Genomic DNA, 27,880 nt, shown 5'->3' on the forward strand with positions numbered 1-27,880 from the left:
TCTAAATTAGCGCTAATTTTTCCTCGAGTAAATTTATTTTCAGTAAATTTTTCGACATCCAATAGAAGAGCTTGCTTTTTAGTAACTTTGACTAGCAATATTTTAAGAATTAAAATAAAATTTTTTTATTGGACATTTCACGCACGAATCAAAATAAGATTTAATTAAAACACATAATCAGATCGATCAAAATAATCAAAATAATTAAATAATGATGTGCCATTAGCGCACTAGCTGTGACCTTCCCCCCCCCCCCCACTCTTCCCACCACCGCGCCATCCCTACATTCTTATATGTACTCATGTGTGATCTATTTATACGAAATCCAAATAAATCCAAATTCTAAAAAATAATTGCATTCAATTATTTTGCAATAAAAATAAAGTATGAAATGCATAAAGTTTTAAGATTTTTAGTCATATGTTTGTAATAAAATATTTAAATATACATAGTATATTTAACAATACGTGGCTGTATTGCAAAGGTTATTTATTGTTTAATAATATATGTATAATCTAATCTTTTTATACATGATTAATGATTATATATAATTTATATAAGTCTCATAACAATTATATCCATTATATTCTATGCATGCAAAAATTTGTATTATAATAGATCTAACTTACAATGTGTGTATGTGCAGAATGTCTGAGAAGTGAAAAATTAATGCTATTGGGTGCAACAATGAACTATGTATATTAAGACTTCAATGTTCTCGACAAAGGCACGATTGATAAAACGCACAGGCAAAAATGATGTTGGGCGTTATGACTTCTTAAAGCTTTTAGCCACTGAATATAAGACTACTAAATCTAGAGGTAAACAAGATTCTTACAAATAGCATTATTCATCTGTTGATCAACGTAATTAAATAATTATCTTCTTTTATTCTGAATTCTTTAGACGCGAAGGAGCAAGTATTGGCAAATTTGGCAAACTTTGCTTATGATCCTATAAATTATGGATATATAAGACAATTACAAATAATTGATATATTTCTTGATGCTTTGTCTGAAAACAATCCAAAATTAGTACGTTTTGCCATTGGTGGTATATGTAATTTATGCTTAGGTAAGATATATATTTTTAATAAAACAGAAAAGTTACACATACAATATTTATCATTATTATTCATGTAATATTCTTTTTCCAGATGCAATAAATAAGATTTATATCCTACGCAATCGAGGTGTTAAGTTAGTATCATCGTTACTTTCTTCTCAAGATGAAGATATTGTGCTCTCAGCAATTTCTACTTTGATGTTTTTGATCACACCCGAATCGAAGAATGAAATAATATCAGCAGAAATAATTAAATGCATGTTGCAATTTTCATGTGATGCTAATATCCGTATTAAAAATTTAGCAATCATATTTTTAAGTGATTATTGCGAAACAAGTGAAGTAGAAAAGCTAAAGGACCATAATTAATTTATTTATAAGAAGTGAAGAAATACCATAATTAAATCTAATTCAACCATACATATTTAATTAATTAATAATAATTATATACATTATATATATTTTTTTCTGCATATACAAAAATATAACATCATGAAACTTCTTCAGTTCTTTAGTGGGTTTTTTAAAAACTATTCTGTGAAAACCCCTTCAAAAATAAGATTATTTGCTAATACAACAATGAACAATTTGAGAGAAGGCGATCAAGTGTCAGTTTTCAAAGTGATAACAAATGATGACATACTCAAATTTGCTGAATTAACAGGTGATTATAATCCAATACATATTGACTCAGCAAGAAAAATTGCACACGGTGCTTTGCTCAATGGCCTAGTATCAGGATTAATTGGTACAAAATTACCTGGAGCAGGCACTATAGTTATTGAACAAACTCTCACATTTCCTAAACCATGTTATGCTGGTGACTCTGTAGAAGTAATAGTAAAAATTGTATCAGTAAGAAAAATTATTAAATGTGAATATATGTGTATTGCTAATGGAGATAAAGTTGTACTAGAAGGAGAAGCAAAAGTTATGAGAAAAATATTGTCAATATAACAAAAATGTAAAAATTTTGAGCATTAATAAAATTATTTATTTTATAATATAATATTTCTATGAATATTTTTTATTAATAATTTATATTTATTTTTATATATAAATGAGATATGTATAATTAATAATTATATATAATTTATTAATTTTATTATTCATTATTAATAAATTTCTCAAACTCTGAAGTAATAAACAATTTTATTGCTCGACTATCATTGAAATTTTCATTAAACATTTAAATTATTCATTCGTGTACATTCCAGTGATGAATAAGTACAAACGATTAAAATGAAATTCTTATTATATTTGGAATTTAAAGTTTTGCTTAGCAAGCATTCTATGTGACCCCATATTTGTTATAATATTGCAACATAATATGACTTTAATAAGATTTAAGGCATCCGTCTTATTACATTTGAATGAAGTTCTGTGAAGAGTGAACATACAGTGAAATTCTTTCTGTAGTGGATACAATTTAATTATCGATATTTAATTATCCTGATATTTTTAAGAAGAAAATATTTTAAAAGTATTCTTTCTTTTTATTTTAGTCTTTTAAATATTTCAAAAATATTTAATATAATTAATTGGAGTACAGTTAACATAATAGTAAAATCATAAGATTGATAAAAAAAATATTGTTAATTATAATTTATATTTCAGGCCAAAATGTATTTAGCATTAGTGATGATGGCTCTTTGCATATCGTACTCTTATGCAGAAAAGAACAATACTGATACAAATATTATTTCATCAAAATCAAGTGAAGAGCCAATTGGCTGTGTCTGTGGTGTATTTTTAAGCGGACAATTTACAAAAGGAAGCAAAGAAGAGCCTAAAGGATATCCTGCAATTTTACATGAACACCCTGATTTGCTACCATGTAATACTTATGGAAACAAGCTTTGCACTAGCAAATGTCTTGAAGCTGTGAGTTTTTAAATTACAGTATTGTCTTGAACATTTCTCTACATTATATAATTTTTTTACTACGAGTTTAAGTACTCGTTAATAATAATTAATCAAAATTATATGTTTTACAGATAGTAAAATATTTACCAAACAGTCAGACAATGCTTTGTGCTTCCTTAGATCGTGATTGTTACAAAGAAAGAGTGAGTATTGGGTTCAAATTAATTTTATTATGTTTCTATTCTTGATATTATTATAAAAATAAAATTACATTCTACATTAAAACTACACATTTTTTCAGGCTTATCTTTTTATCAAAAATTGCAAGGATGAATGGATAAATACAAATCTATCTGCTGGTAGAGAATATTGTTGTAAAAATGGCTCACCATATAAATGTAATTAAAGTAAACTTGAGATTTTTTTCAAAATAAAATTACTGTAAATTTGACAATTTATACGAGATATTTAATAAATATATATTGACTTGATATACTTTGGTATTTTGAATATCCCACCAGTTTTCTAAATATAGCTTCTTGATCATAAGACACACTCTACAAAGACACACAAGAATTCAGCACAGATATCTTAAACCATCTTTCTATATTTAGATCTGGAGGTGTGAGAATTTTGTATACAGTGTCAGTGTCTAGAATTTATAATATTTCATAAGATTTTATGGAAATATCTCATTGAAAAAGATTATACATATCACTGAATTCTATTTTATAAATTACTAGGTCAAGTTCAAGTATAACCCTAATAATTTTAATAAGACTACAATGCCAGCTTTAAATGATACGTATTATTTTTTGTTAGAATTTTATAATCACGATGCTTATCCTGTAAAATTGGAGATATTTGAACTAAACAAGTCATCATAAATCAAGTCTCATATACTCAAGGATGAATTATACTTTATAAAGATTAATAAATATATAATTATATAATATATATATATATATATACATATATATAATTAAAAGCTACAATCAACAAATACAAAAATGTGCGCACGACTATTAGCATGTCCATTGTGTTCTCAACCTGGATTTTTGACACTTGATGCATTACGAGCTGGCCTTGTAAGTGTGGCAACTCGACCTCTCATATGCCCTGTTTGTAACGAAGTGCTCTTAGGCATAGATAAATTAACTATACATTTATTTAGTCATACAATCAATCTGAGTAATAATACGGTAGAATCGTCTAAATATGTTGCTCCCAATGAGCATCTGGTTGCAGTTCATAATGCACACAATGTTGCTCTGCAACATCAAGATTGGAATGTATTAAAAACACAACCAGATAAGACGCAAATTTCAAATGATAACAATAGCTCGGAGCCATCAGATTCTGGAATAGCAAGTACAGAGAACAATATCCCTGTTGTAAATTCACAGCCTCAAACACAAAATCAAAACTTATCAGTTAAAAATGTAAATCAACACAGTTTCATGTCAGATTATAATTATGATGTGATAAAAGTAAATATCTTTCCAGAATCAAACGAAAATCACAATGTAGTGCTAAGACCAACTGCAAGTTTGCAGCAAGATGTATTAAAAACAGATTGTACAATGCCATTTTTTTCTAATGACACTATTAAACATTTAAATATAATAACAGAAAATGCACAGGCAGAAAAAGCTATATCAGACCTAATCACTGGGACAAAAGCATCAGAAAGTACAGATAACAACATCTACGAAGATATTGAAAAAAAATGTGAATCGAATAACAGCCAATGTGTCGCAAAGGAAAGACTGATAAGTTTAATTGAAAAAGAAAATAATCTCACAAATTTTCAATCAATTCAGAATATAGTTTGTGCAAATGTATCACCAGAAGAATGTAATGATAAACAAAGTTTATCTGATACAAGAGAGACTGTGTTTGAGACAAATGCTGAATATCAAGATCAAAATTCGGAACACAGAGAAACATTATCCCAGACATGTACTAAAGTTTTTCGAACCATAGCACCAAAAGAAAAGACAGAACGATGTAACACATGTGGCTTCCACTTTCCTGACACCAATATTTTGGCTTTGCATAAACAATTAGTGCATGAGCAAGATTCAAATAATATCTCTGGCAAAGTTCTTAAAAATTATTCGTGTCATTTATGCTCTAAAACATTCAAAATGAGAGGCAGTTTAATGGTACATATGAGAGTAGCTCACGTTGGGCACAATTTAGGCAAGCAATTTGTCAAATTATTATATATACAATTTATTTACTTAATTAATTAAATACAAACGCAACAAATTTCACATTATTTTATGTAACAGCTACTCTTTCAAAAGATGGCCAGATTGAACTTACATGCAGTGATGCTGGATATACTTGCCCTACATGTGGGAAGAAATTTAAGAAAGTGAGGATATTATTCTTTTTTGCTCACACACAATTTTCACAAACTTAATAATTTTCTTAATAATTTATATTCTCGTTTCAGGAGCAACATGTAATACAACACTTGAAAACCCATGAAGGCAAACAGTGGGAATGTGATACTTGTAGCAAAATGTTTACAACAAAATATTTTTTAAAAAAACACAAACGACTGCATTCAGGAGAAATGCCATATAAATGTAAAATTTGTGACAAGAGTTTCACCTTTCAGCAATCATATCATAAGCATAGATTTTATCATAAGGATGAAAAACCTCACAACTGTGCAACTTGTGGTAGATCATTTAAAGAACTTTCAACATTGCACAATCATGAGAGGATTCACACTGGAGAGAAACCTTTTGCATGCGAAACTTGTGGTATGTCATAGGAAAATGATCATTATAAATGAGTTAGAGTGGAATATTAATAATCTATCTAACTTTGTTTGGTGATCAACTAATCAATTAATATTAAAATTATTTTGTTTATGTAGTGTCTGCAATATTATGTGCTGTGCATGATGTGCTTAATAAAAGCAGGTAATTCCTATGAAAAATACTGTGCATTTTATTTTGTAAATGTACAAAGCTATATGTAATAATATGATGATAATAATCGTCCTACAATGCCATACTAATTTCTGCAGGAAAATGTTTTCGTCAACGTGTTTCGTATTTAGTCCATCGTCGAATTCACACAGGAGTGATGCCTTATAAATGCACATCATGTGGCAAAAGCTTCCGATATAAGGTAGAAAATAATCGTTAAATATTTCAATATATATTATAATTATATACATTAATAATTACAATATATATTTTTCTTTTAATAAGTTTTATACGTGAATTACTTTTACAGGTGAGTCAAAGAACTCATAAATGTCATATACAAACATCAGGCAACATCCAGCAATCGTTTGACACGATTGCACAAGATGTGCAAGATGCTGATGACAATGCAATCAGGCTGCAGACCAATACCTTTCAAGAAGGTCAATCGACGACGACTGTCGACGATAATGAGAAAAATAAGTTTGTGTTGATAATAAACGCCCAAGGACAACATGTTTTAGCGCTACAGTCAGAGATAAACAATGTATCTTCTGAAAGAAAAGAAGAAAACGTGGAATTTAGAGATGCCGATAACACAAACAAAGATTCAGAGGGTGCTAACAACTTTAACTCTGTACAACTTGAAGAATCTACAGAATCAATTCAGAAAATACAATCAGATAATGAAAAAATAGACATAAAAAACACTAATAATTTTTTCTCCATGGTGATGTCTCCTCTCGAGAATAGCATATCATCTACTTTCGAGATAGAACATTTGAGAGTATCTTCACCTAAACATAAAGAAAATTCGATAGATTCTTACACCAATTTTCCACAAGTCTCTGACAGTGTGCAAATGAATATGGTGGAATCAGACATAGAACAAAGCTTCAATCGCGCAAAAGATGGTACCGATACTTTGCAAACTATAAATGAAGAGTCATTGAAGGAATTATTATATGGTATGGATAGAAAATGAAGCAATATGTGTATACCTTTTTTGTTGTAATGTGATAGTACAAACTAACAATACAAAATATTAACATTATTGATTAAGATTATAGATAAAATATATATAGATATTTATTCTAAATGTAAAAATGTTATTGCTTTAACTGTGATTATCATAAATAGATTATATACACCATCTTTATATGTACATCAACTAGAGCGCAAAATATAAAATATTTTGCTAATTGTATAATAATCTCTACCAAATAACTTATTAACTTAGAAATAATCGAATAATAAGCATAATATCTAATCACCCCAATTTATATACACTTGTCACTAACATAAATTTTTATAGGAGATGTCGATAGTTTTCGCAAAAAAAAAAAAATTAAATAATTCCAAAGTATTAAATCATGTGCAACAAGTGTAATAAAATTACTACGAGCAATACAAAATATTTTCTCGAATGGCTTACCTCGCGAATATATAACAGGATCTTTAAAATAAAATTATAAATCGAAGACTTTGACATAACCTCACTACATCTTGTCAAATCACGATAAACGCCGAACAGGCGGATTCGCAACGGAGCTACGAAGAGCGACGTCAACGATGAGTCGCAAACATCATTCTCGTCCAGCCCGCTGATTGGTCGGCGCGGACGGGTCGCGGCGCGTTCACCAATCAGCGAACGCGAAGCGGTTGACGGACGAAAAGTAAACGCACCTCCTCGCAAACGTCATTGCGTGTCGACCGAAACGCGACACTCGGGTCGAGATATCTCGCGGTAGCAGACGACGCAAACGGATCGACTTGACAGCTCACTCTGTATTTTCACGTGTCCCCTCGCGCATCGCATTGCGTAACTGGAATCCGACTTCCAGGGAGGAGCTCCCTTTTTGCGGTGAGTAGGAAGGTTCATTCTTTCACGTAGCTTGGGCGAAGGGCCGATTTAAGGGGTCGAGCGATCTCGCGTCGCGTGCGACGAGACGAAAAACGCGAACCAGCTGATCTCCCTCTTCGGGGCTCGGAGAGCTATTTTGACATTATGTTCTAGGTTTTGACACCGTTTATTAACGACCGATTGATCGCGGTCAGACGTATTTCTTTTCTCCAGCCAATCGTGGCTGCATCTCTGCCCGAGATCGGGAGCAGCCAAAATCTTGACATCTGTTAGGCGATTTTTTTTATTCTCTCGTTCGCTTGCGCTCTTCTCCCGTTTTTTTTTTTTTTTGTCTTTGTTCCACCGAGAGACGCGACGCAACAAGCCCTCGTCGTCGTCGTCATATCCGTGTAATTCCTACACATCGTCGCAGTGGCGCATATACAATTTCGATCGCCTCGAATATACGCGTGCACGATCAATTAGACCTTGAAACGAGCAAACGTGTGCTTTATGTAAACGCGCCTCGTCACTTCGCAGCAGCGGATCCGATCGAACGAGAGGCGATAGATAAGGGTTTTATCGTTCGGGAACGATAGGGCGAGTGATTTTTGTTTGCTTTGGAAATTTCGTGGGCTTGGACATTTTTTTCCTTCGAGCTCAAAAGTATATTTATAATTTATTCGCCCGTACATATATTCGAGGTGATTTTCGCGAGTATTTTATTTTATTAAGTGATACGTCGAATGAACTACGATAGAGATGATCTCTTCCGCTTTTCGACGTTAAAGGTGAACGATGACAAAACTATTTCACGCGAGCGTCATCAATTTCCGTTGGCGATAACGCGCACGTCCACGGTAAATACATATAAACGTGTGCGTTACATAAACGCCAGGCGTGCGAGAGATACGTGAAAGAGAGAGGTGAACATCGTCATATATATACATATATTTTTTTTTTTTCGTTGCAATGGTTTTTTTTTCCTACGACGGAGAATTCGATCGATCGATCAGTTACGCAAAAGATAGGGATAATATTACATGCGCGACGCGCGAAAAGTATCGTCGCTTCGATTATCTCGGAAGAGCTCAATTTACGTAAGCAAACTCGGCCAACGTCGGGCCCGGTTTTTGCGACTCGCAGTGAAAATGAAGATTTAAAAAACGGTCGAGCAAGATGGCCGTTCGCGCCGAGCCGCGAACGTCAGTGACGGCACAGTGCTTCGAAATCGCATGCGCAGAGAGAAGTGTCATTCATTTTTAATTTATTTCAAGTTTCTGTCATCTTGTTGCGAACTGTCATAAATCGCGTCGAATACTTTCTCCGCTGTCAAAATATATTTTTTTTAATTTATTTTACATCATTTACTCAATAGAATATATTAATATATATATATATATATATATATGTTTCCTCCTACTGCAAAATTAAAATAAAATACTTTTCCCCTGTAAAAATTTTGTTTATTTATATCGCACCATTCATTCAATAGAATATTATATTAATATTTCTTCCCTCTGCAAAATTAAAATAACATACTTTTTCTCCTGTCAAAATATTTTTCTTGTTTATATCACCATTCAATAAAATATACTAATATTTCTTTCCTCTGCAAAATTAAAATAACACGCATTTGTAATATTATTCTTGATAGAAAAAAAAAGAAAAAAAAATGCACTTCTAGGCACAAGCCTGGGAAAGCCAGGTGATCACGTGATCAGTCGCGCAGGTTTCACGCGCATGCGCAGAGAGCGCGGTGGGTTTTTCTCTGCGAGCGGCAGGTTTCCGAACGTATATCGGAGAGGAGAATAACTCTCTCTCTCTCTCTCCCTCCGTCGCGAGTCCGCTCACTCGTCGTGCGTGCGTGCGCGTGTCTGTTCCTCGCTAGGCTGCGTGAGTCGAGTGCGTGCGTGTATTCGTTGCGTCGCGAGCTAGAGCTCGCTCCGCTGGCTTGTGACATTGGGTCGACGGGGGCGGAGCGTCCTGCAGCCAGTCCTAACCAACCTCTCGGGTGAGAGAGAGAGTCTCCGAGAGACTCGCTCGACGGTCGACAGTCGTCGCATTCCGCCGAGTCGCCTTCAGTGCGTCGCGGTTCGTTCGCCGTGTTGTTTCCTCTTGTTTCTTTATATATACATATATATATATATACATATATATATACATATATGCATATATATATATGATCGGTGGCGTGTGTACGCGTTTCATTCTCTTGTGCGCCGTGCGCGGACGTAGCCACGAACGCTCTCTCGCTCGTTTCTCGATATCCTTCGCGTGCGTGCATGCGTGTGTATGTGTCCGTATGCAACGATAAAACGAAGGGGAACGAAGGTTCTCCTCGGCTCGCGTTCCACCAAGCTGAGAGAGGATAGCTCCGGTCGTCGCGATGCCCTGGGCATGTTTTTCCCACATTCAGGTAAAGGTAGACGTATACACGTATACTTGTACATGCGCACACTTGGGTTAACTGTTTTTGAAAAAGAGTCCCTGACGAAAAAGAGTGCGTGGGGCGGACGAGAGTGGGTGGGTAGGAAGGGCAGGGGACGAGGAGGAGGTCGACGACGACGACGACGACGAGGAGACAGGGGCGTAGGGATAAGGGTAAGGAAGTAGGAGGGAGGGGGCTTCTCTCTTTTTTGGAGGACTTCAACCTGAGGTCACAAGCGAGCGAGAGAAGAGAGGCGCGTGCGAGAGCAGGACAGGAGGAGAGAAACCCCGTCCTCCATTACTCGATCGCGAGCAAATGGTGGCGAGCGAGCGAGTCTCTTTGTTACGCTACACAAATTCGGGCTTTCGGGAATATATACATATACGTATGTATATATAATATATATATTTCTCTCTCTTCTCTGTTGCTGCTGCAGCTGATGACTCGTGTCTTTATCGTGCTTTGTCGCGACTGAAGTAATCATCATCATCATTATATATATATATATATATACACACACACACACACACACACACACACACACACACACACACACACACACACATATATATATATATATCGTCGTCGTCGGGTGCTAGAAAGGGGCAAGAAGGGACGTGATGTCAACGGCACAATTCCGCGTTGACCAGTGAGATATCGGATGGACGGAGCAATCAGCCAGCAGTCGCGTACTGTTTGTTATGATTCTGGGTTCGTTACTATCTCCTTCGGTTGGGTTTCACGCGAGGGGGAAAAAAGCATTAATTGCGTATCGCGACCGTACGCTTTATTTAGTCACGCTCTTGTTATCCGAGCGCATATGGCTCGCGTCGAGGCATAAAATCATTATTATTTTTTTTTTGTTAGAAATTCGTGCTGTTTCAACAACTCGTACGTTGTAAGCTTCGGATCTCGCTGAGCGTCGTCGACTGGGTGGGGAGGGGGCATTTAATTTCCATTGTATGCTCATTTAAATGCGAACACCTGACCGTTCGTGCGCAATAAAATAAGCTTCCATTCTATACACCTATCTCTCTCGGTCGCGAACGTGTGAACTTACGGTTTGGATTTCGAATGCGAGCGATAATCGAAAGTAAACGCTCAGCTTCGTGTGCGAGCGATAGCATTGTTAATGTTTTCCTCCAATAAAGGAGGCCGTAACGGAGAGAAACTCTTGTTCCGTGTATCACGGCCTATCCGCGATATAAGTACTACCGATCTCATTTTTAAATAACGCGTGCTGCGTTTGCTTCCATTGTGTTGTTGTTCATTATTATTACACACATTTACATGGACAAGGAGAGATGTTACTTGCGTGATCATTTTTACAAGTATACTGATTTAATACTTGATTCTACCATCTGTTTCATTTTTGAAAACATCTGATTTATTTTTTTCGAAAGTATATAGAAAAATTGATTGAGAAAATTAATACAGCATTATTGTGTCAAATTTTACTTATAGAAATTATTGAGAAAAACATTAAATTTGTTAAAATTGTCTAGAAATCTTTTTAGCTAGCTAAAATTATTTCCTACTTATCTCTCTTTTACATACTACAATATAATTGTATATAAATACAAATAAAAATTGCTATATTTAACTATTTATATTATAAACATTTTTCTTTCATTACAGACAGAATAGTGGCATGAGTCGATTAATCTATGGCAGATCAACAAGATCAGTTGTCATCAGGGGGGTCTGTAGAGAAGGCCAGTGCTTCAGCAGACACCTCTAAACTTAGGGGGAAAAGCTCTAGTAGTGGCTCCAGTGGTTATAGAAAACGACAAAGTACTGGTGCAATCTCAGATACAGTAGAAGAGAAAAGACGTAGACAAGCCACTGGCGACCCGCAAGCATCCCAAGTTGATAATAACACAGCGCACACACATTTGATTGATTCTTCCAAAGGGGAAGGCAGAATTAGAGGTGAACAAAGAAATCATGGAAGTGGCTTAGAATCTTATCCAGGTAATTGTACATTTATAATGCAATTATAGAATGTCCATTTCCAATATGCATAATTAATAGCATTTAAGTTGTTCTTTTTTTCTTTCTTTTTGACATATCATTATCATCAATTTATGTGTCATAATACTATTGAGCAATCTTGGCTAATTTCTGTCCAATATTGCATAATGATATGTAACTGAATTTCTTATTTTAATTTTTCCTTACACTCATATTACTTGAGCTTCTAAAATTTTATCTTTCTTCATTGTAAAATTGTAATTAACTATTGCAATATATGATATAATTAGTAATTACATATTGAAATATTGCTATACAGATACTGACTGGAGATCGCATCATAAGATTCATCAAGCCAGTTATAGCAGTGGTAGCAGTACAAGGGTGCGTAGCGCAGCTAGGACGAATTTACCAGAATTTAATTTAACATCTACTGATTGTGTGGCATCACGGACTCGTTCTCGTACTCCACAAAACCCGCAAGCATTGACACAAGGAGCTAGCAGTTACGATCTGTCACTGCCTAGTGGATACGGTAGCCGAAAAACAAGTACCTACAGTAACTTGGTAGCTTCATCAAGTGCGACGCCAATCACTAGTCATCCATCCACGTCGAGAGGAAGAGGAGGTTAGTGTATATTTTTATATTTAATATTATCAATTGCAAGACGTGATGTGTGATTTGGGTGAAGATACAATTCTGTTTTGAGATTGCTTATGTTGATTACATTCAAAGATAAACTCCTAAAATTGATAACAAAATATGTATATATCTTTGAACCAAAGACTTTATATACATATGTGGTTTATATAATTTATATTTATATACATACCATATATATATAAACAAAAATTAATATTTATTTTTTATATACATAAAATATATATTTTTGATTTTCTTGATCTTTTAGAAATATTATAAAGATAAAAAAGATGTTTCTTCATTATTTCAATTAGAGCAGTCTATAATTTATGACGTCATACGAGCGAACAAGCAGGAGATGAATAAGAGAACGATGTGAGCTATTACTCACTCGCTCACACTTAATTAGACAACTCTTAATGAATGTGTGAATATATACTATTTTAATTTACATTAAGAAATTTAAAACATGAAGGAAAACATAAAATTGTTGTGTGAATAATTTGTAACAAACATTATAATATCCGATAAAGAAAGTAATTTTTTTAAAAATTTTAATTAGTGACATAATTATTATGTGTGTGTTTAAATCGTGTTAACTGTTCTGTCAAAGTTACATTTAATTATTTTATAGTAAAAATGCTATAGAAAAATAATGATAAATATAAATTTGTTAGGTAATTTTTTCAACAAAGCATATACAAAGAAGAAGAAAGAACAAATTGCTTAATTAGGTAGTATTTTATCTTACCACCCAACAAAAGACTCTTTATGAAGTGTATCTTTATATTTACACATATACATGTTTGTTACATCTCTACTTGTTCGCTAACTTATTAACAGAGTTTTGTAAAATCAATTTTCGGAAATCGCTCACACAGTGAGCGTACAGTATTTATTATGATACAGTATTTAAAAAAACAATGAAAATCTTTCTTCTATATATAACAATTCCTGTTTTCCAATTTTTAATTAATAAAAATTTGTGCGAATTTGTATGTTAATATTATGAATTTATTTTATCTACTATTTTATCTAATATCATAATCAGTTATAAGTATTACAACAAAGTTTTATATGTAATTGTGTCTAAATTAAAAAGAATCATGATGAGGCCATTAAAAACACATATCAAAGAGAGTGAAAATGTTTCAAGAGATAGGAATATAATAAAATTTAGAAAATGCAAATATTATCAAAATAAGAGTCATAGATCAGACTGTATCATTAGGCCAGAGGATGAGCGAATGTCTGGAAGGATTTGTGTCTGCTGTCAAAGCACTTTTTCCAATATCAACACAAACCTACCATCAAGAAGGTAAGCTTAAGGAGTACACACTTCGTACTACATTTTCTTCCCCTTATGTTCTCTTACAAATATGCGAGTAGCTTAAACGAATATCAGAGAATCATTGAACTCCATTCTGAATTTATTCCCTACATCCATATGCAAGCATCATCATTTATTATATTTAATATCAGGTAAAATTCTTCTTGAGCTCATTTATGCATGACATTAGTTATGTAAATATATTTAGAGAGAAAGAAAGGAAAATATCAACTCTTAAATTTTATTTCTCTCAACTTGTATTTTGTTAAATTTGATAATTATTATAAGATTTAAAAACATTGTCATAACTTTACTCATGACATTAAAAATCTAAATTCTTTAAATCTTTTTTAACTTTTTTGTTATGTATATATAGCGAAATTATATTATTTTTATAGTTTTTACAATTGGATATAAAAAATCAGTGATATCTGCTATAATATTATCTTGAGTAATATTGTGCTAAAATTTTTATAAACTATGCAAACATTTTCGTAAAGTTGCCTATAAACACATCATACAGCATAAGATGTTATAGAGTTTTTTAATAATTAAATAAAATATAAAAAAGTAACTATGAGATAAATATCAAAAATATTGTTCAAGTTTTTATTTATTATATGTTATATATTTTTAATTTAAAATTAAAATGATTCTTTATAACTTAATTTTTTTTTTAAATTACACATTTTACTTGATTAATATTTCTACATTGATTGTATTATGTACAAGACAATCTAACAAAAATTGATATGTACTTCTAAATTTTATTAAGATATTAGTCTACATCAATTGCGCTGAATTTAAGAAAGTGCGAGATAGATTCGAAACGTGTATTATTTAAATATTAATGCAATTATATAAATACCTGTAATCAATGTTTAAAAATTTTATGATATAGTGTTTTTTTTTTTACTAAAATTGTACTTGTTTTTTTTTGTGAGTTTTTTAATGCAAACATTATTCGCGATAATTTGTTCAAGTTATATCGGAAATCCTGTGAATATGCCATTTTTAGTCATGTAATTACTCTATATGCATCTCCATGAGATGTAATAATCTGATATCTCTTTCATAGAAATATAATTAATAAAAGTAAATTCATTAAAAATATAATTAATAGAAATGATTGAATATAATTAAAAAATTAAAGACACATATTTAAATATAATTAACAAAATATTGTGTAACTAATTAAAAAAATTTTTTTTTTTGTTCTTTATAATGATTTTTATATTAATAAGACAATTTTGTTTGTTTGTTGAAAACTGATTTTTATTGCAATTATCTCAAATTTTTATCACATGTAATTATTAATCTCTTTTCTTTTATAGTTACTGAAAAATTGACTATTATAAAGTTTAAAATTTATGTAAAGCCATGTGTACTTTGTTACATTTTGCTCAATAAATATTAAAACTATGTATATTAATAATTTACAAAGAGTGCATAGAAAATATATTCACGTATTTTATTTAAAGAGTCTTAATAAGTTAAATATATTTTTCTTTCTTCGCGATTTTTTTATAATGTATTTAAATTAATATATTTATTAAAATATTCAATTTTTAATAAAAACTTAACATTTTAAAAAATAATATTTCTATTATAAATGAATTTTAATTTTTGATTGTTTTCAGAATTTATAAATATGTGGTTTATATCTAGTAAAAGGATACTAAAATGTTAGTTTTGCAAAAAAATCTTTAATGTGTCATGATCAAAAATGGTCCAGTTGCTTTTATATTTGCCATGTGTTTCTTTTTATTGTTTTCACAATAATCCTAAGAAGTCTTTAAGTTCTGGATATCGATTCTGTAATTTTTTCACGTTTTCACTTTAGAAAAAGTTATAGAATCGATACCCTTCGTAAAGATCTTTTACAGGAAGTCCATCTATTCCAAATAATCCTACAAAAAAGAAACCCCATGTATTTTTCGAGTACCTGAGTTAATACAAGGTCGTTAGTGTTGTTACTTGATCCTCTATCTGATGAGTGAGATGAAAAATGTTTTTTCATTCAGATAATGAAGAAAAATTTCGTAAAATTTTACTCATATGTAAAATCATATATTGTAAATTGAAAACAAGAATTAAACTTGTTTAAAATAGAGGCATTGTGTCTCTCTTTGAATAATTTTTATATTTTATCTATTGTTGTGGCATTTAAATAATATTGCAGTACTCATTAGTACAATCAATTTCGTTTTCTCTAAATTGTTCTAGGTAAAATGTGCAACATTTAATGTTGCTAATCAGCTAATCATGTGGCACGAAGAAGTGGAGTTAAACAAATTTATGTAAAGAAATTATGTAAAATTGCTTAGTTTTAAAAATGTGTAGAAATAAAGATATTCATTTCTATGGATCAGATAAAAAAATTGTACATAAAATTGTATGAAACATTATAGATGTCATACATCACTCTAATTACCAAACTTGCGAAAATGTTTGATTTTTGTAATTGTGTATACATATATACACATCTCAAGACTTCCATTTTCTTTTTTTTTTATATATTTTTTATGCGTATAACGCGTAAAAGTGTAAATATTAAAAATACTACATACAATATCGACATCTGCATAACAATGAAAGTCTATATGCGCAGTTAGATTATCATATGTAACGAATCTCTCAATCTTTGCCCTATGTATCTCAATGATTGTGTGACATTTGGATATTTTAGATTCGAAATCTCACGGCGGTGCGGCCTGTAGCGCAACGAGTAGCAGTACGAGTAGTCAAGTTCTGGGTGTCAAATCCAGCATCAGAGTGGGTAACGCAGCAAGTAATTCTGCGGAGAGTGGCGGGGGGGCGTTGGCACATGACGGGGCAGGCACGAGTGGCATCGCGTCGACAGCCACTGCCAATCCACCTGTGTCTGCCGCCGCTTCTGCCAACCCTGCACACCCTCATTCTACACATAAGCACCTGCTACGCTCCCGCGCGAAAGCTTCCGGCGAACAACCCAAGGAACTGCCATCAAGTAACAAGACTTCAGGGAAACATCATAAGAAAGACTCTACAACGGGTGCCTGTTCGAGTTCTAGGTAATTAATTGGACATATATAAGCATTTTTTCAAAACTTAATTGCAAACTTAGCGAGAAGATTTTATAATTAATTATAACATATTAATAATACCTGCTGGTTATCATGTTATAGACATCGCTCCTCATCGCGCGTGAGGAAGCCGGTGGTTGAGAGTGGCTCTGGAGGATTGGGTGGTGTAATGTTAGGCAATGATTCCATCAGCGCAACGTCAGTATCATCCTCGATTCCTAGCAGTCAGTTAATTTCAACTACAGGTGAGGAGGAGTCTGCATCAACTGCTACATCTGCCACAGGTTAAATATCATTAATATATAAGCTTAAGATTGATAGTACATTCGACGAAGTTTATTGGACATATTGATCAGCTATTAATGAGATTCTTAACTAGAGAATCTCTGGAATCTTTTTTTGCAACAATTGTCTATCCGATGACTAATTGGCACGTCCGATAAATTTGTTGTCATATAAATGTAATATAAGTTTAACTTTTTATAGTCAGAGCACAAATGTTTTTTCACATATTTTGAATTTAAATGATTAATAAGAGCTAAACGCGGATAATGTGCGCTAATTTGAAGGAAGAATTAATTTCGTAAAAATTATTTTTACATATTTTAAATTTAAATGATTAATAAGAGCTAAACGTGGATAATAATGTAATTTCAAAGAAGAATTAATTTTCGTCGAAACTGATTATTTATGCACAGGACACCAATTTTCCTTTGCCTAATATTAAAAATTAAGTCAATTTTAATTCGAGATTTTTTAATAAAAACTCCCCTATTTCTTTTAAAGTTAAATCTCAAATTAAAGCTGTTTAATTTTAATAAATCTCCTCTTAAAGAAACTTAGGCGAGAAAAATATTAGGGCGAAGTCGTTGAATCGTGGAATCGAATCCGAGTTTTTTTGGATGCCACCCGGGGTTTAAATAGTTTAGTGATACGAGCAAATCGACAATTCAATTCTTGATTCAACAACTTCGTCCCGATATTTTTCTCGCCTAAGCGTCTTTAGATAAAACAAAGAGGTTTATTTAAAAAAATCTCAAATTGAGATTTATTTAATTTCTTGATCTTGGATCAAGAAAAATTGCTGTCCTGTGCATACATAATTAGTTTCAATAAAAATTAATTCTTTTTTTAAACTGATACACTATCATTTACGTTTGATTCTTATTTATTGGTTTAAATTTAAAATATAAATGTCACATCACAAGAACCTTATTCAAATCTTAGTTGTCTAATATTTTTATTAATTAAGAAATTTTTATGTACCATGTAAAAATTTATAATACGTTTTAATATATTAATTTTTGATGTTAAATCCGTTTGCAAAGGATTAATATATTTTATTGTAAAATTAAAAATAAATTTTTTTTTCTCTTTACATATGAAGCGAGTGGAGGACCATCTGGAATGTCAGGAACTACTGGTGATAGTGAAAGTGATGATGGAGAAGTCGGACGATTGCAAGCTCTGTTGGAGGCCAGAGGATTACCTCCGCATGTGTTTGGTGCATTAGGACCGCGGATGCAACACTTACTTAACAGAAGCATGGGTGCAAGTTCTGGTATGATACATCATGTGTGACCTACACTTACTAAAATATTACTTTTATTTATACTAATTTAAATCAATATTTTTTTCTTTTATTTAGCTGCTAAGGCTCAACAATTGTTAGCTGGTTTACAAGCTGTCGAAGACGAAGGAGAACAATTGCAGGCCGTCATGAACATGGGCGAGATTCTTGTAATGGGCAATGAAGATACTTTAACTGGTTTTCCTGTCAAGCAAGTGGTTGCAGCTTTAATTAATTTATTGGGAATTGAACATAATTTTGCGATAATGACTCACGCGTGTCGTGCCCTTACTTACATGATGGAAGCATTACCGCGATCATCTACTGTTGTGGTGGATGCGGTTCCGGTATTCTTGCAAAAGCTCGAATCGATCGAATGTATGGACGTAGCTGAACAATGCTTAACAGCTTTAGCCATGTTGTCACGCAGGCACAGCAAAACAATCTTACACGCGGTATGTATTCACTGTAAAAAAGATATTTCAAATTAAGCTAAACATTTTTTACGCCTAATATTTTACAAACGAAACGACTTGATAACTTATAACTATAATACATTTTTTTTAATTTCCAGGGTGGGGTGTCAGCCTGTTTAAAATTCGTTGATTTCTTCAATATTACGGCACAACGTGCAGCATTAACAATTACTGCGAACTGCTGTCAGAATCTTCATCCTGATGATTTTCATTTGGTAGTAGACAGTTTACCATTATTAACGAGCAGATTGACGAATCAAGATAAGAAGAGCGTCGAGTGTGTGTGTCAAGCATTCAGTCGATTAGTTGACAGTTTCCAACATGATCCCATGATGCTGCATAAGATTATCAATGCCGAACTTTTACAAAATCTGCAACAGCTGGTGCGTGTTATACTATTGAAGTTCAACATAATTGTTATTGAAATAATTTTTGGATCTTAAACTAATACCTATCTTTTTATTATAGCTTATGATTACGCCTCCGGTTAACAGCACTAACAATTTCATAACTGTATTACGAATGCTCTCTGTGATATCGAATCGCTGTTCCGATTTGGCACAGCTGTTGCTGCAACAAAATATAGCTTTCACGTTAAGTTATCTTCTAACTGGATCTCTCGATGTGAAAACGGAAGATGTCGAATTAGTACCGCGTACACCGCAGGAATGGTTCGAAATTACTTGTTTAATCGAAGAACTTATGCCTCCATTGCCGACAGATGGAATATTCAGTGTAAATAGTTTACTTGAAAGGACCAGCAATCAACAGGAGACTGTCCAGTGGGAATGGCGCGACGAGAGACAATGTGCTCATCCGTTCAGTACTATAGATTCTAGAATTATTGAGGTGATTTTCTATTCTACGATTTGCAATATACGAATACATCTAATCGACAAATGCAAAGTATTAATTGTACATATTATTTCAGATGGCGTTTCAAAATGGCGAAGACGAAATATGCCTTTCCTCTTTAGGACGAACTTACACTATAGATCTGACTGTGATGAAACAAATTAACGAGGATATAGGAATGGCAAGAAGTAAATTTCGCAGAGTAAACGCCAATCCTACCGAGGGAAAAAGTCCTACTTGTTCATCTAGGTACAAATGATATTTCAATAGAATATTTTGTAATGTGTCTAAAATTACAAACATGTAATATTTTGTTAATGTAATTATTTTGTCGTTGATTGCAGTATGGATGTCGTGCCTCCGGTGATCGAAACAAACGAATGGCTAGTGTCTTTTATTCGAACTTTATTCTCTGTACTATATGAAGTTTATAGTAGCTCAGCTGGACCTGCTGTAAAATGCAAATGTCTTAGAGCTCTTCTTCGTATGGTGTATTATGCTTCAACAGATTTGCTTAAGGTAAAATAAAATATTAAGTAAACTAGTATATTTTACAGTTATACTTTATTCTGTTTACAATATTATTTATCTGCAAATTTTTTCTTGATACACAGGATGTTCTAAAGAATCAAGTGGTCTCATCTCATATAGCTGGTATGTTAGCGTCGCAAGATTTGCGTATAGTTATTGGGGCTCTTCAAATGGCGAGTATCTTGATGAAGAGGTTGCCGCAAGTATTTGGGGTTCATTTTCATCGTGAAGGCGTGCTGCATCAAGTTCGTCAATTAGCAGATCCCGAAGTACCTCTTGGTGTTTCACCACCCAAGTGCCCTTCTGGTAAATTTCGTTAATACATTGCTATTGTTCTCATTGTTATAGTTTTCAATACGTAATATATTGTCAATATATTTTATATGACTTGTCATATACATATAATAAATATAGTGTACCATTTTATGTTGCATTTAGGTACGTCATTACCAAGCCCACAGCCAGGTCCGTCTAATACACCACTTTCTTCCACCGCAATGTTGTCTTCTAATAGTGCCACGTCTCCGGTTGTCTCTCCATCTTCAAATGGCATATTATTCGGCACAATTACATCATGCCAATATAAACCAAATATCAGTGCTTCGTTGGAACCACATAGAACGGAGTTAAACAGTAGCGTAGAAGAATCAAGTACACCACAAAGTGCTCACCTGTTAGTACAAGATGTTTTTACTGATAAGATGAATTTTATTGTTTTTAACATAATTATTGTATCATTATTATTATTATTATTCATATACACTTATGTGTTGCTTTGTTTACTTATTATAGAAGAATTGGTGATGTGCTGAAGAAAAAACGGCAAAATAAAAAAGGTCGTTTCTCGAGATTAGCTGGAACCACGACACCGCAACAAACACAACAGCCAGAATCTTTGTTCACCGGTTTTACTCCGAAAAACAATCGTTTTCTAGGGAATCTTAATCCAGCCAAATGGGGCCGAAAATCATCCTCATCCAGTACCAGTGGCGACAAGAGAGATTCGAGTTCGTCCACGAATTTGTCGAAACCACCGAGTAATCCGAGCTTAACTGGCGGAAATCGGGACAAGGCAAAGACGTGGGTGCGCGAGCAAGCGGCCCAATTCCTGGCAAGATATCAGGACGACGCGCCTTGTTCGCATCCCGCTTTGACGGTTCTTGCTCGACTGACTGCTGCGATACAGCGATTGCAATCAAACGTAAGTACATTACAGAAATATATACTTACACGGATATATTACTAAAATGTATTTGTATATTTTATGTTTCAGTGTTATTAATAATATACAAAGATGTTGAAAAAAGTAAAATATTTTAAAAGGATTTAGTGTCTCAAAATAAATTGAAAAGTTTTAATAAAGATAGGTCCGCAAATGAGCCATTTTCGATTTGTAAAATCTCATAATTTAATTTACTAATTTAATTTAATTTATTTATATTCACATGAATAAAATAATTAAAGAATAAAAATAATAAAAATAAAAAAGTATACAAAAAAATTAAAATATCAAAAACGGTTCATTTATGGATTCGATATTTATTAAGATTTTTCGACTTGTTTTTGGACATACTAAATCCCCTTAAAATATTTTACCCTTTTTTCCAATACTGTATATACATTTTCTACTTAAATATCTTCACTGATTTATAATCCACATTGATTTTGCAGGAACTGGACGAAATGTTGTCAGCGTTAACGGAATTACGAGATATAGTCCTCGAGAGTGATATATCGCCCTTCGAAATGAATTACAGTGGTCTTATCAAGGCTCTGTTAAACTACCTCACTACCATAGATGCGCCGGGCAATCGCTATGACCGCCTTCGTATGTTTTGGAAATTGTTTGCAGAGTCCACTGTAAGTAGAATCGATTTTATACTTGTCCAATAAAAATCTGGTTATAAATATATACATATGTATGTGTGCAATGTATGTAATATTTTATCCAGATGCAACAGAACAACGATATCATGGATCTTCATCCTGGAGCGTTTGGTGCTTTAGTAGCGAAGTTGAACAGTTGTGTTGCCCAGCTAGAACAATTCCCGGTGAAGGTTCACGATTTACCCGCGGGTTCTGGTGCTGGTCGCGGTGGTACCAGTGCTCTCAAATTCTTTAATACACACCAACTTAAGGTAATTATACGAAATTTTTATACAAGATTGATTCGTTGTTTTAAATATCGTAATATGAACGCAAATGTTTTATCGACTTGCGCAGTGTAATCTTCAACGGCATCCAGATTGTAACAATTTGAAACAGTGGAAGGGTGGTACTGTAAAGATAGATCCGCTTGCCTTAGTACAGGCAATTGAACGTTATTTAATGGTACGTGGATATGGTAGAATACGCGACGCTGACTCAATGGTCAGCGACGACGATAACAGCGAAGATGACATTGACGATACTTTGGTATATATATTTCACGACTTTTAAATAATAAAAATCTGAGACAACACTTGTGGTTATCTCTTGTTTCTTTTTCTTTCAAGGCGGCAGTTGTGATTAGCCAGGGACCGCCTAAACATAAACTTCAGTTTTTAATTGGCGACATAGTTTTACCCTTCAATATGACGGTTTATCAAGCGGTCAGGCAATTTGGATGTTCCGGAGTGGATCATTCAGAGGCAGAGGCTGATAGTGAACCGCCGTTAGGACATGATGCGGTTTGGGTGCAAACCCATACGATATATTACAGGTATTTTTAAATATTCTAAAATGGGTGTACACGGTTTTTTTTACACAATGTTATACCAATATTTTTATTCTCAAAATTAAAGTACTATATATATATAATTTTCCTCTATTTTGTTTCATTGAGAGTTTTTAGCAGCATTAATCAGCTTATTCACAATAATATTTAATTAGCAAAAAGATATTTTTATATATAAATTTCTATATATATACTTCTTTACTTCTATATTTATATATACATTTTATATATATATATATATATATATATATATATATAAAATATATATATATATATATAAAATTATATTATATATATATATATATATAAAAAATATATTTCTAATACACAGACCTGTACCGGAAGAGGACGCCGCAACTTCTCCAAAATCAGGCTCGAGTTCACAGGGTAATAGCAGAAAGGGCAAGGGAAAAAGTACAAAGATTAGCTCGAAAAGAAAAGAGGACAGTCTCTGGCTAGAAGGCACTGTTCCACCACAGCATTGTCCCCTCGCGCCATATCTGTCTCCCACATTACCATCTACAGTAACTATCACGGACGCTTCCCTCGACGGATTGTGTCTGCTGCGACTTTTGCACGCTCTCAATCGTCACTGGGGTATACTATTTCCTCATCTGAAGAGCATGAGCTTACTGTCGCCTCAAGATTTCATCAACAATAAGATTGCTGCAAAAGCTAGCAGACAGTTGCAAGATCCGCTGGTGATCATGACTGGAAATTTACCATCTTGGTTACAACAGATCGCGACTGTCTGGTTAGTACAATGGTAGATCAATTTTTTTAGTCTACTTCATTGCTTATAATTCGGAATTTATTTATAAAATTCCTGAATTATTTAATTTCAGTCCTTTCCTCTTTCCGTTCGAAACGAGGCAACTACTGCTGTACGCGACGTCATTCGATCGAGACAGAGCTCTCCAACGTCTCTTGGATTCCGCGCCTGAACTCTCCGGTTCGGATAGCCAAGAGCGTGTTACACCACGTTTAGAACGAAGAAAAAGGACAATCTCAAGAACAGACATTCTTAAACAAGCTGAGCAAGTGATTCAAGACTTAGCCTCTAACAAGGCTCTACTTGAAGTGCAATATGTTAATGAGGTTGGCTTTTTCTTTAGATACAACGGTTTGCTCTTTTCAGCTGAACTGGCTGCACTAATTTATTTTTTTTACTCCATATTGTAACCAAAGAGATAGACTTTGAATTAGTGTAGCCAGTTCAGCTGAAAAGAACAGATCTCATATTCCCATCAAATCTGATTACATGTTTCTAATCTCAAACTTGCGTGTTGTATATAGGTTGGTACTGGCCTCGGTCCAACCTTGGAATTTTACGCTCTAGTCTCAAAGGAATTGCAACGCGCCGATTTAGATCTATGGCACGGCAGTTCTAATCCTACCGAAAATGGATACGTTAATTCTATACACGGGCTCTTTCCAGCGCCAATTCCATGGAATACTAAAGTATCTCATCTAGCAAAATTGAAAACCAAGTTCAAATTTCTTGGAAAATTTATGGCGAAGGCAATATACGATTCCAGAATGGTAAAAATCGACATCTATCTGTGACGTTTTTTGCAATGAATTTTATCTCAATTGTACACTTGTAATGTTTAATTTTTTTTTCCCATTTCAGTTGGACTTGCCATTTAGTTTAACTTTCAATCGCTGGTTGCTGGGAGAAGAGCATACGCTCACATTAGCAGACTTGGCATACGTATGTTCCGACGTACATCGTACTCTCAGTAAACTTCAAGAGGTTGTGAGGAGAAAAGAGATTATAGAGAAGGATCAGACATTACGACCGCACGAAAAAGTGCAATTAATCGAGGCGCTCGATTTAGATACTTGCCCAATTTCCGATCTGGGCCTTGTGTTCGAATTGCCGGGTTACGAAAACATTGAATTGAGAAAGGGTGGCAGTGAAATACCCGTCACTATTCATAATTTGGATCAATATATCAAGGTAATATAGTGGTGCATTGATAACACTTCTCTTCGCTGATGTAGATTCGAAAGGTATTACGTTATTCATGCAATTTCTATAAAAATTTCAGTTAGTAGTACACTGGTTCTTATACGAAGGAGTATTTAGACAAATGGAAGCATTCCGGGAAGGTTTCGAATCGGTATTCCCTCCGTCGCAATTGAGATTATTCTTCCCGGAGGAGCTGGAAGCGGTATTCTGTGGACACGCACAAACTGGCGGACAGTGGGACGTGAAAACTCTTGCAGAGTGTTGTAGGACCGATCACGGCTACACACCTGACTCACGCGCCATCCGTTTTCTGTTCGAAGTTATGTCCAAATACAACAGCGAGGAACAGCGACAGTTCATTCAGTTTGTTACTGGTTCGCCGCGTTTGCCCGTTGGAGGTAGATATATTTTTGGCATATTTTTTTTTTTCTTATTTTTGTATAATGAGAGAACAAAGTGTTCGCTTCCGGGAAAAAATCTTGAAACCCCTGATATTCTCGGGGAATTTCGTTCAACCTTGAAAAATCAAGAAATTCTTCATAGAATTTGATTTGGATTCAGGGAAACAATTTAAAAAAAAATTATCTTTTTAATTTTAATTTTATTTAGCACTTAAACATATGTCTAACATATCTTGGCAATATTTAAGTTCTTATTTTTTTTGCAATTTATTTTTAGTATCAAGATCTTATATAAATTATAAATTTTATAGAAAATTGTTCAAATTTTTAAGACACTTTAAATAAATTAGTACTCTTTATTTATTTAATAAATAATTTAAATTAGTATTCCCTGAGACGTTTATAATAAATTATATTTTGTTTTATATTTTTATTTTTATTAGATAATTCTCAGGGAATTTTTTTTAACAAAATTTGGTAAAAGAGGTATACACCCATGAAATTCACACGACTTATTTTTTGTTTACAGGTTTCAAGAGCTTGACACCTCCGTTAACAATAGTGCGCAAGACTTTCGATCCATCTATGAAGACCGACGATTTTCTACCATCAGTAATGACTTGCGTCAACTACCTAAAACTGCCTGATTATACTACATTGGAAATAATGCGGGAGAAGTTGCGGATAGCTGCGCAAGAGGGTCAACACTCGTTCCATCTCTCCTAGAAACGGATAGGAGATTGGCGCGTCATTTTTTCTTCTTTATTACATTATCACTTGTATTATTTTTATATTATTCAGGCCGAGAGAATTATCCGAACTATATTCAAGGTCTTGTGAAATTATGCGCATTTTAGCGAGCGAGCAAATCCAACGACAATGGTTTTACTCCTTATATGAATTTCTCTTGTAAAGGTTCTTTTTTTTCATTTCTCATAAAAATGCTATACATTGGAATAATAATTCTTTTTTTTTTTGGTGATTTATAAATATTTCTTTATCTATCAATATTTGGATTGTGATATACTTTGACCAGGAAGAAAGTGCAAATCTGCATAATTATTAACCAAACTGCGTGAGTTTATTCTCTCGCGGTGCTAGGAATCGAGTGATTTGCGAGCAACCTCGTTTTAGGGAAAAAAAAAAACTTATCTTCAATGTGTTACAATAAAAAAAAGAAAAAGATTGTAAATATAGTTTAATATACGCAAGTCGATATAAATACTTTATATAATAGTAACAAGAAATGATATTGCTACGAAACACTATACTAACTAAATATAATATAGTCCGACAGAGAAAAAAAGGGAAGGACGTTTACTAGACATAAGTAAATTTTATATCAGTGGTGCATTTAAAAGCATCGCCATACATCGCCAATACCCCGCGTCCTACGATCGCGGAAAAATATAAACTCACGAGCTAAAATCAGTAAAGAAACGCGCAAAAATCGCGTGTCTTATGTTGAGAGCAACACTAATATTCCGGATACACATATACAGTGACTGCTATTCTCTATTTTGTAATCGATCTCTTCGTGTTCGCCGTTTTTTTAAGTTCCAAGAACCGAAAATGCAATGCGCGAATTACATATATTGCGCAACACTCCTACATTTAAGTTCAATCGATGTGTAACATCTATTAATATTATTTGATATTTTTTTCTAGATATAAATTAGTCCAATTATTACACTTTGTTTAGCTATATAAGAGAGTGCAACCAGAATCGCCGGAATCGCCGTCATGACATAATGAATCGAAAGGAAATTCCGATATCCATTCACTTACAGGCAAATCGTCGTATTTATGAAAAAAAAAAAGAAAATGTAAGAGAACTGTATGATACAAAATAGAACGGATATAAAGAAAGTGAAGTTGGTGTATCAAATGGATAATACAAGGTATATATTACTTTTTTATGTCGTTATAGAAACGGGGAATCTATAGACTATGAGAAAGGAACAGTGTGAAGCAATTTGTCTAAACCGTTTGTTTCAAATTTATATTGTGAATTTTCGTATATATAATGTATAATACATGATCTCGTCCACACGCGATAGCGGGCGTTTTCTCGATTTTTGTTGTATTTTCCAGAACAATCGGCTCGTTTGAGTATCAACGAAAAACTGAAGTTACAATTTACTTTATGTTATTAATAAACCAAAACGTAACATCTGCATTTTTTAAA

At 33.3% G+C, this 27,880-nt stretch overlaps 4 protein-coding genes across 16 annotated transcripts; all 4 read left to right on the forward strand.

The window, feature by feature from the left end:
• The first annotated feature begins 182 nt into the window (after positions 1–182).
• On the forward strand, positions 183–1,567 carry LOC114943040 (armadillo repeat-containing protein 7). Of its 3 annotated transcripts, none has more exons than XM_085481972.1 (4): positions 183–484; positions 619–821; positions 907–1,074; positions 1,157–1,567. In XM_085481972.1, the coding sequence occupies exons 2-4, from the start codon at positions 695–697 to the stop codon at positions 1,432–1,434; spliced, it is 573 nt and encodes a 190-aa protein (XP_085338098.1). In that variant the 5' UTR covers positions 183–484; positions 619–694; the 3' UTR covers positions 1,435–1,567. The 3 variants fall into 3 exon arrangements, with proteins under 3 accessions (XP_085338098.1, XP_085338099.1, XP_029174439.2); XM_085481973.1 differs by having other exon boundaries at positions 183–384; positions 647–821; XM_029318606.2 differs by having other exon boundaries at positions 184–484; positions 647–821.
• Positions 1,568–1,664: 97 nt separating this feature from the next.
• LOC146723420 (follicle cell protein 3C-1-like) lies at positions 1,665–3,422 on the forward strand. 3 transcript variants are annotated; one of them, XM_085481975.1, is made up of 4 exons: positions 1,665–1,729; positions 2,683–2,949; positions 3,063–3,134; positions 3,233–3,422. In XM_085481975.1, exons 2-4 carry the CDS (start codon positions 2,689–2,691, stop codon positions 3,335–3,337), a joined length of 438 nt encoding a protein of 145 aa, XP_085338101.1. In that variant the 5' UTR covers positions 1,665–1,729; positions 2,683–2,688; the 3' UTR covers positions 3,338–3,422. The 3 variants fall into 3 exon arrangements, with proteins under 3 accessions (XP_085338101.1, XP_085338102.1, XP_085338100.1); XM_085481976.1 differs by lacking the exon at positions 1,665–1,729 and adding an exon at positions 2,011–2,029; XM_085481974.1 differs by lacking the exon at positions 1,665–1,729 and adding an exon at positions 2,417–2,548.
• Positions 3,423–3,472: 50 nt separating this feature from the next.
• On the forward strand, positions 3,473–7,314 carry LOC114943039 (uncharacterized). 2 transcript variants are annotated; one of them, XM_085481970.1, is made up of 6 exons: positions 3,473–5,136; positions 5,229–5,314; positions 5,396–5,711; positions 5,828–5,856; positions 5,968–6,084; positions 6,193–7,314. In XM_085481970.1, exons 1-6 carry the CDS (start codon positions 3,942–3,944, stop codon positions 6,865–6,867), a joined length of 2,418 nt encoding a protein of 805 aa, XP_085338096.1. In that variant the 5' UTR covers positions 3,473–3,941; the 3' UTR covers positions 6,868–7,314. The 2 variants fall into 2 exon arrangements, with proteins under 2 accessions (XP_085338096.1, XP_029174438.2); XM_029318605.2 differs by lacking the exon at positions 5,828–5,856 and having other exon boundaries at positions 5,981–6,084.
• Positions 7,315–7,622: 308 nt separating this feature from the next.
• On the forward strand, positions 7,623–27,863 carry ctrip (E3 ubiquitin-protein ligase ctrip). 8 transcript variants are annotated; one of them, XM_085481977.1, is made up of 25 exons: positions 7,623–7,746; positions 11,795–12,130; positions 12,450–12,758; positions 14,005–14,091; positions 16,793–17,156; positions 17,271–17,452; positions 18,556–18,729; positions 18,817–19,193; positions 19,313–19,597; positions 19,683–20,063; positions 20,146–20,318; positions 20,414–20,588; positions 20,684–20,906; positions 21,039–21,273; positions 21,393–21,801; positions 22,272–22,460; positions 22,553–22,738; positions 22,824–23,015; positions 23,096–23,301; positions 23,648–24,082; positions 24,162–24,414; positions 24,613–24,858; positions 24,950–25,279; positions 25,371–25,689; positions 26,222–27,863. In XM_085481977.1, exons 2-25 carry the CDS (start codon positions 11,824–11,826, stop codon positions 26,416–26,418), a joined length of 6,234 nt encoding a protein of 2,077 aa, XP_085338103.1. In that variant the 5' UTR covers positions 7,623–7,746; positions 11,795–11,823; the 3' UTR covers positions 26,419–27,863. The 8 variants fall into 8 exon arrangements, with proteins under 8 accessions (XP_085338103.1, XP_029174404.2, XP_085338110.1 ...); XM_029318571.2 differs by having other exon boundaries at positions 23,648–24,070; XM_085481983.1 differs by lacking the exon at positions 7,623–7,746 and adding an exon at positions 9,568–9,739.
• The last annotated feature ends 17 nt before the right edge of the window (positions 27,864–27,880 follow it).

This window comes from Nylanderia fulva, unplaced genomic scaffold, assembly GCF_048542155.1.
Source record: "Nylanderia fulva isolate GAGA-0341 unplaced genomic scaffold, ASM4854215v1 Scaffold2, whole genome shotgun sequence".
Taxonomy (NCBI): domain Eukaryota; kingdom Metazoa; phylum Arthropoda; class Insecta; order Hymenoptera; family Formicidae; genus Nylanderia; species Nylanderia fulva.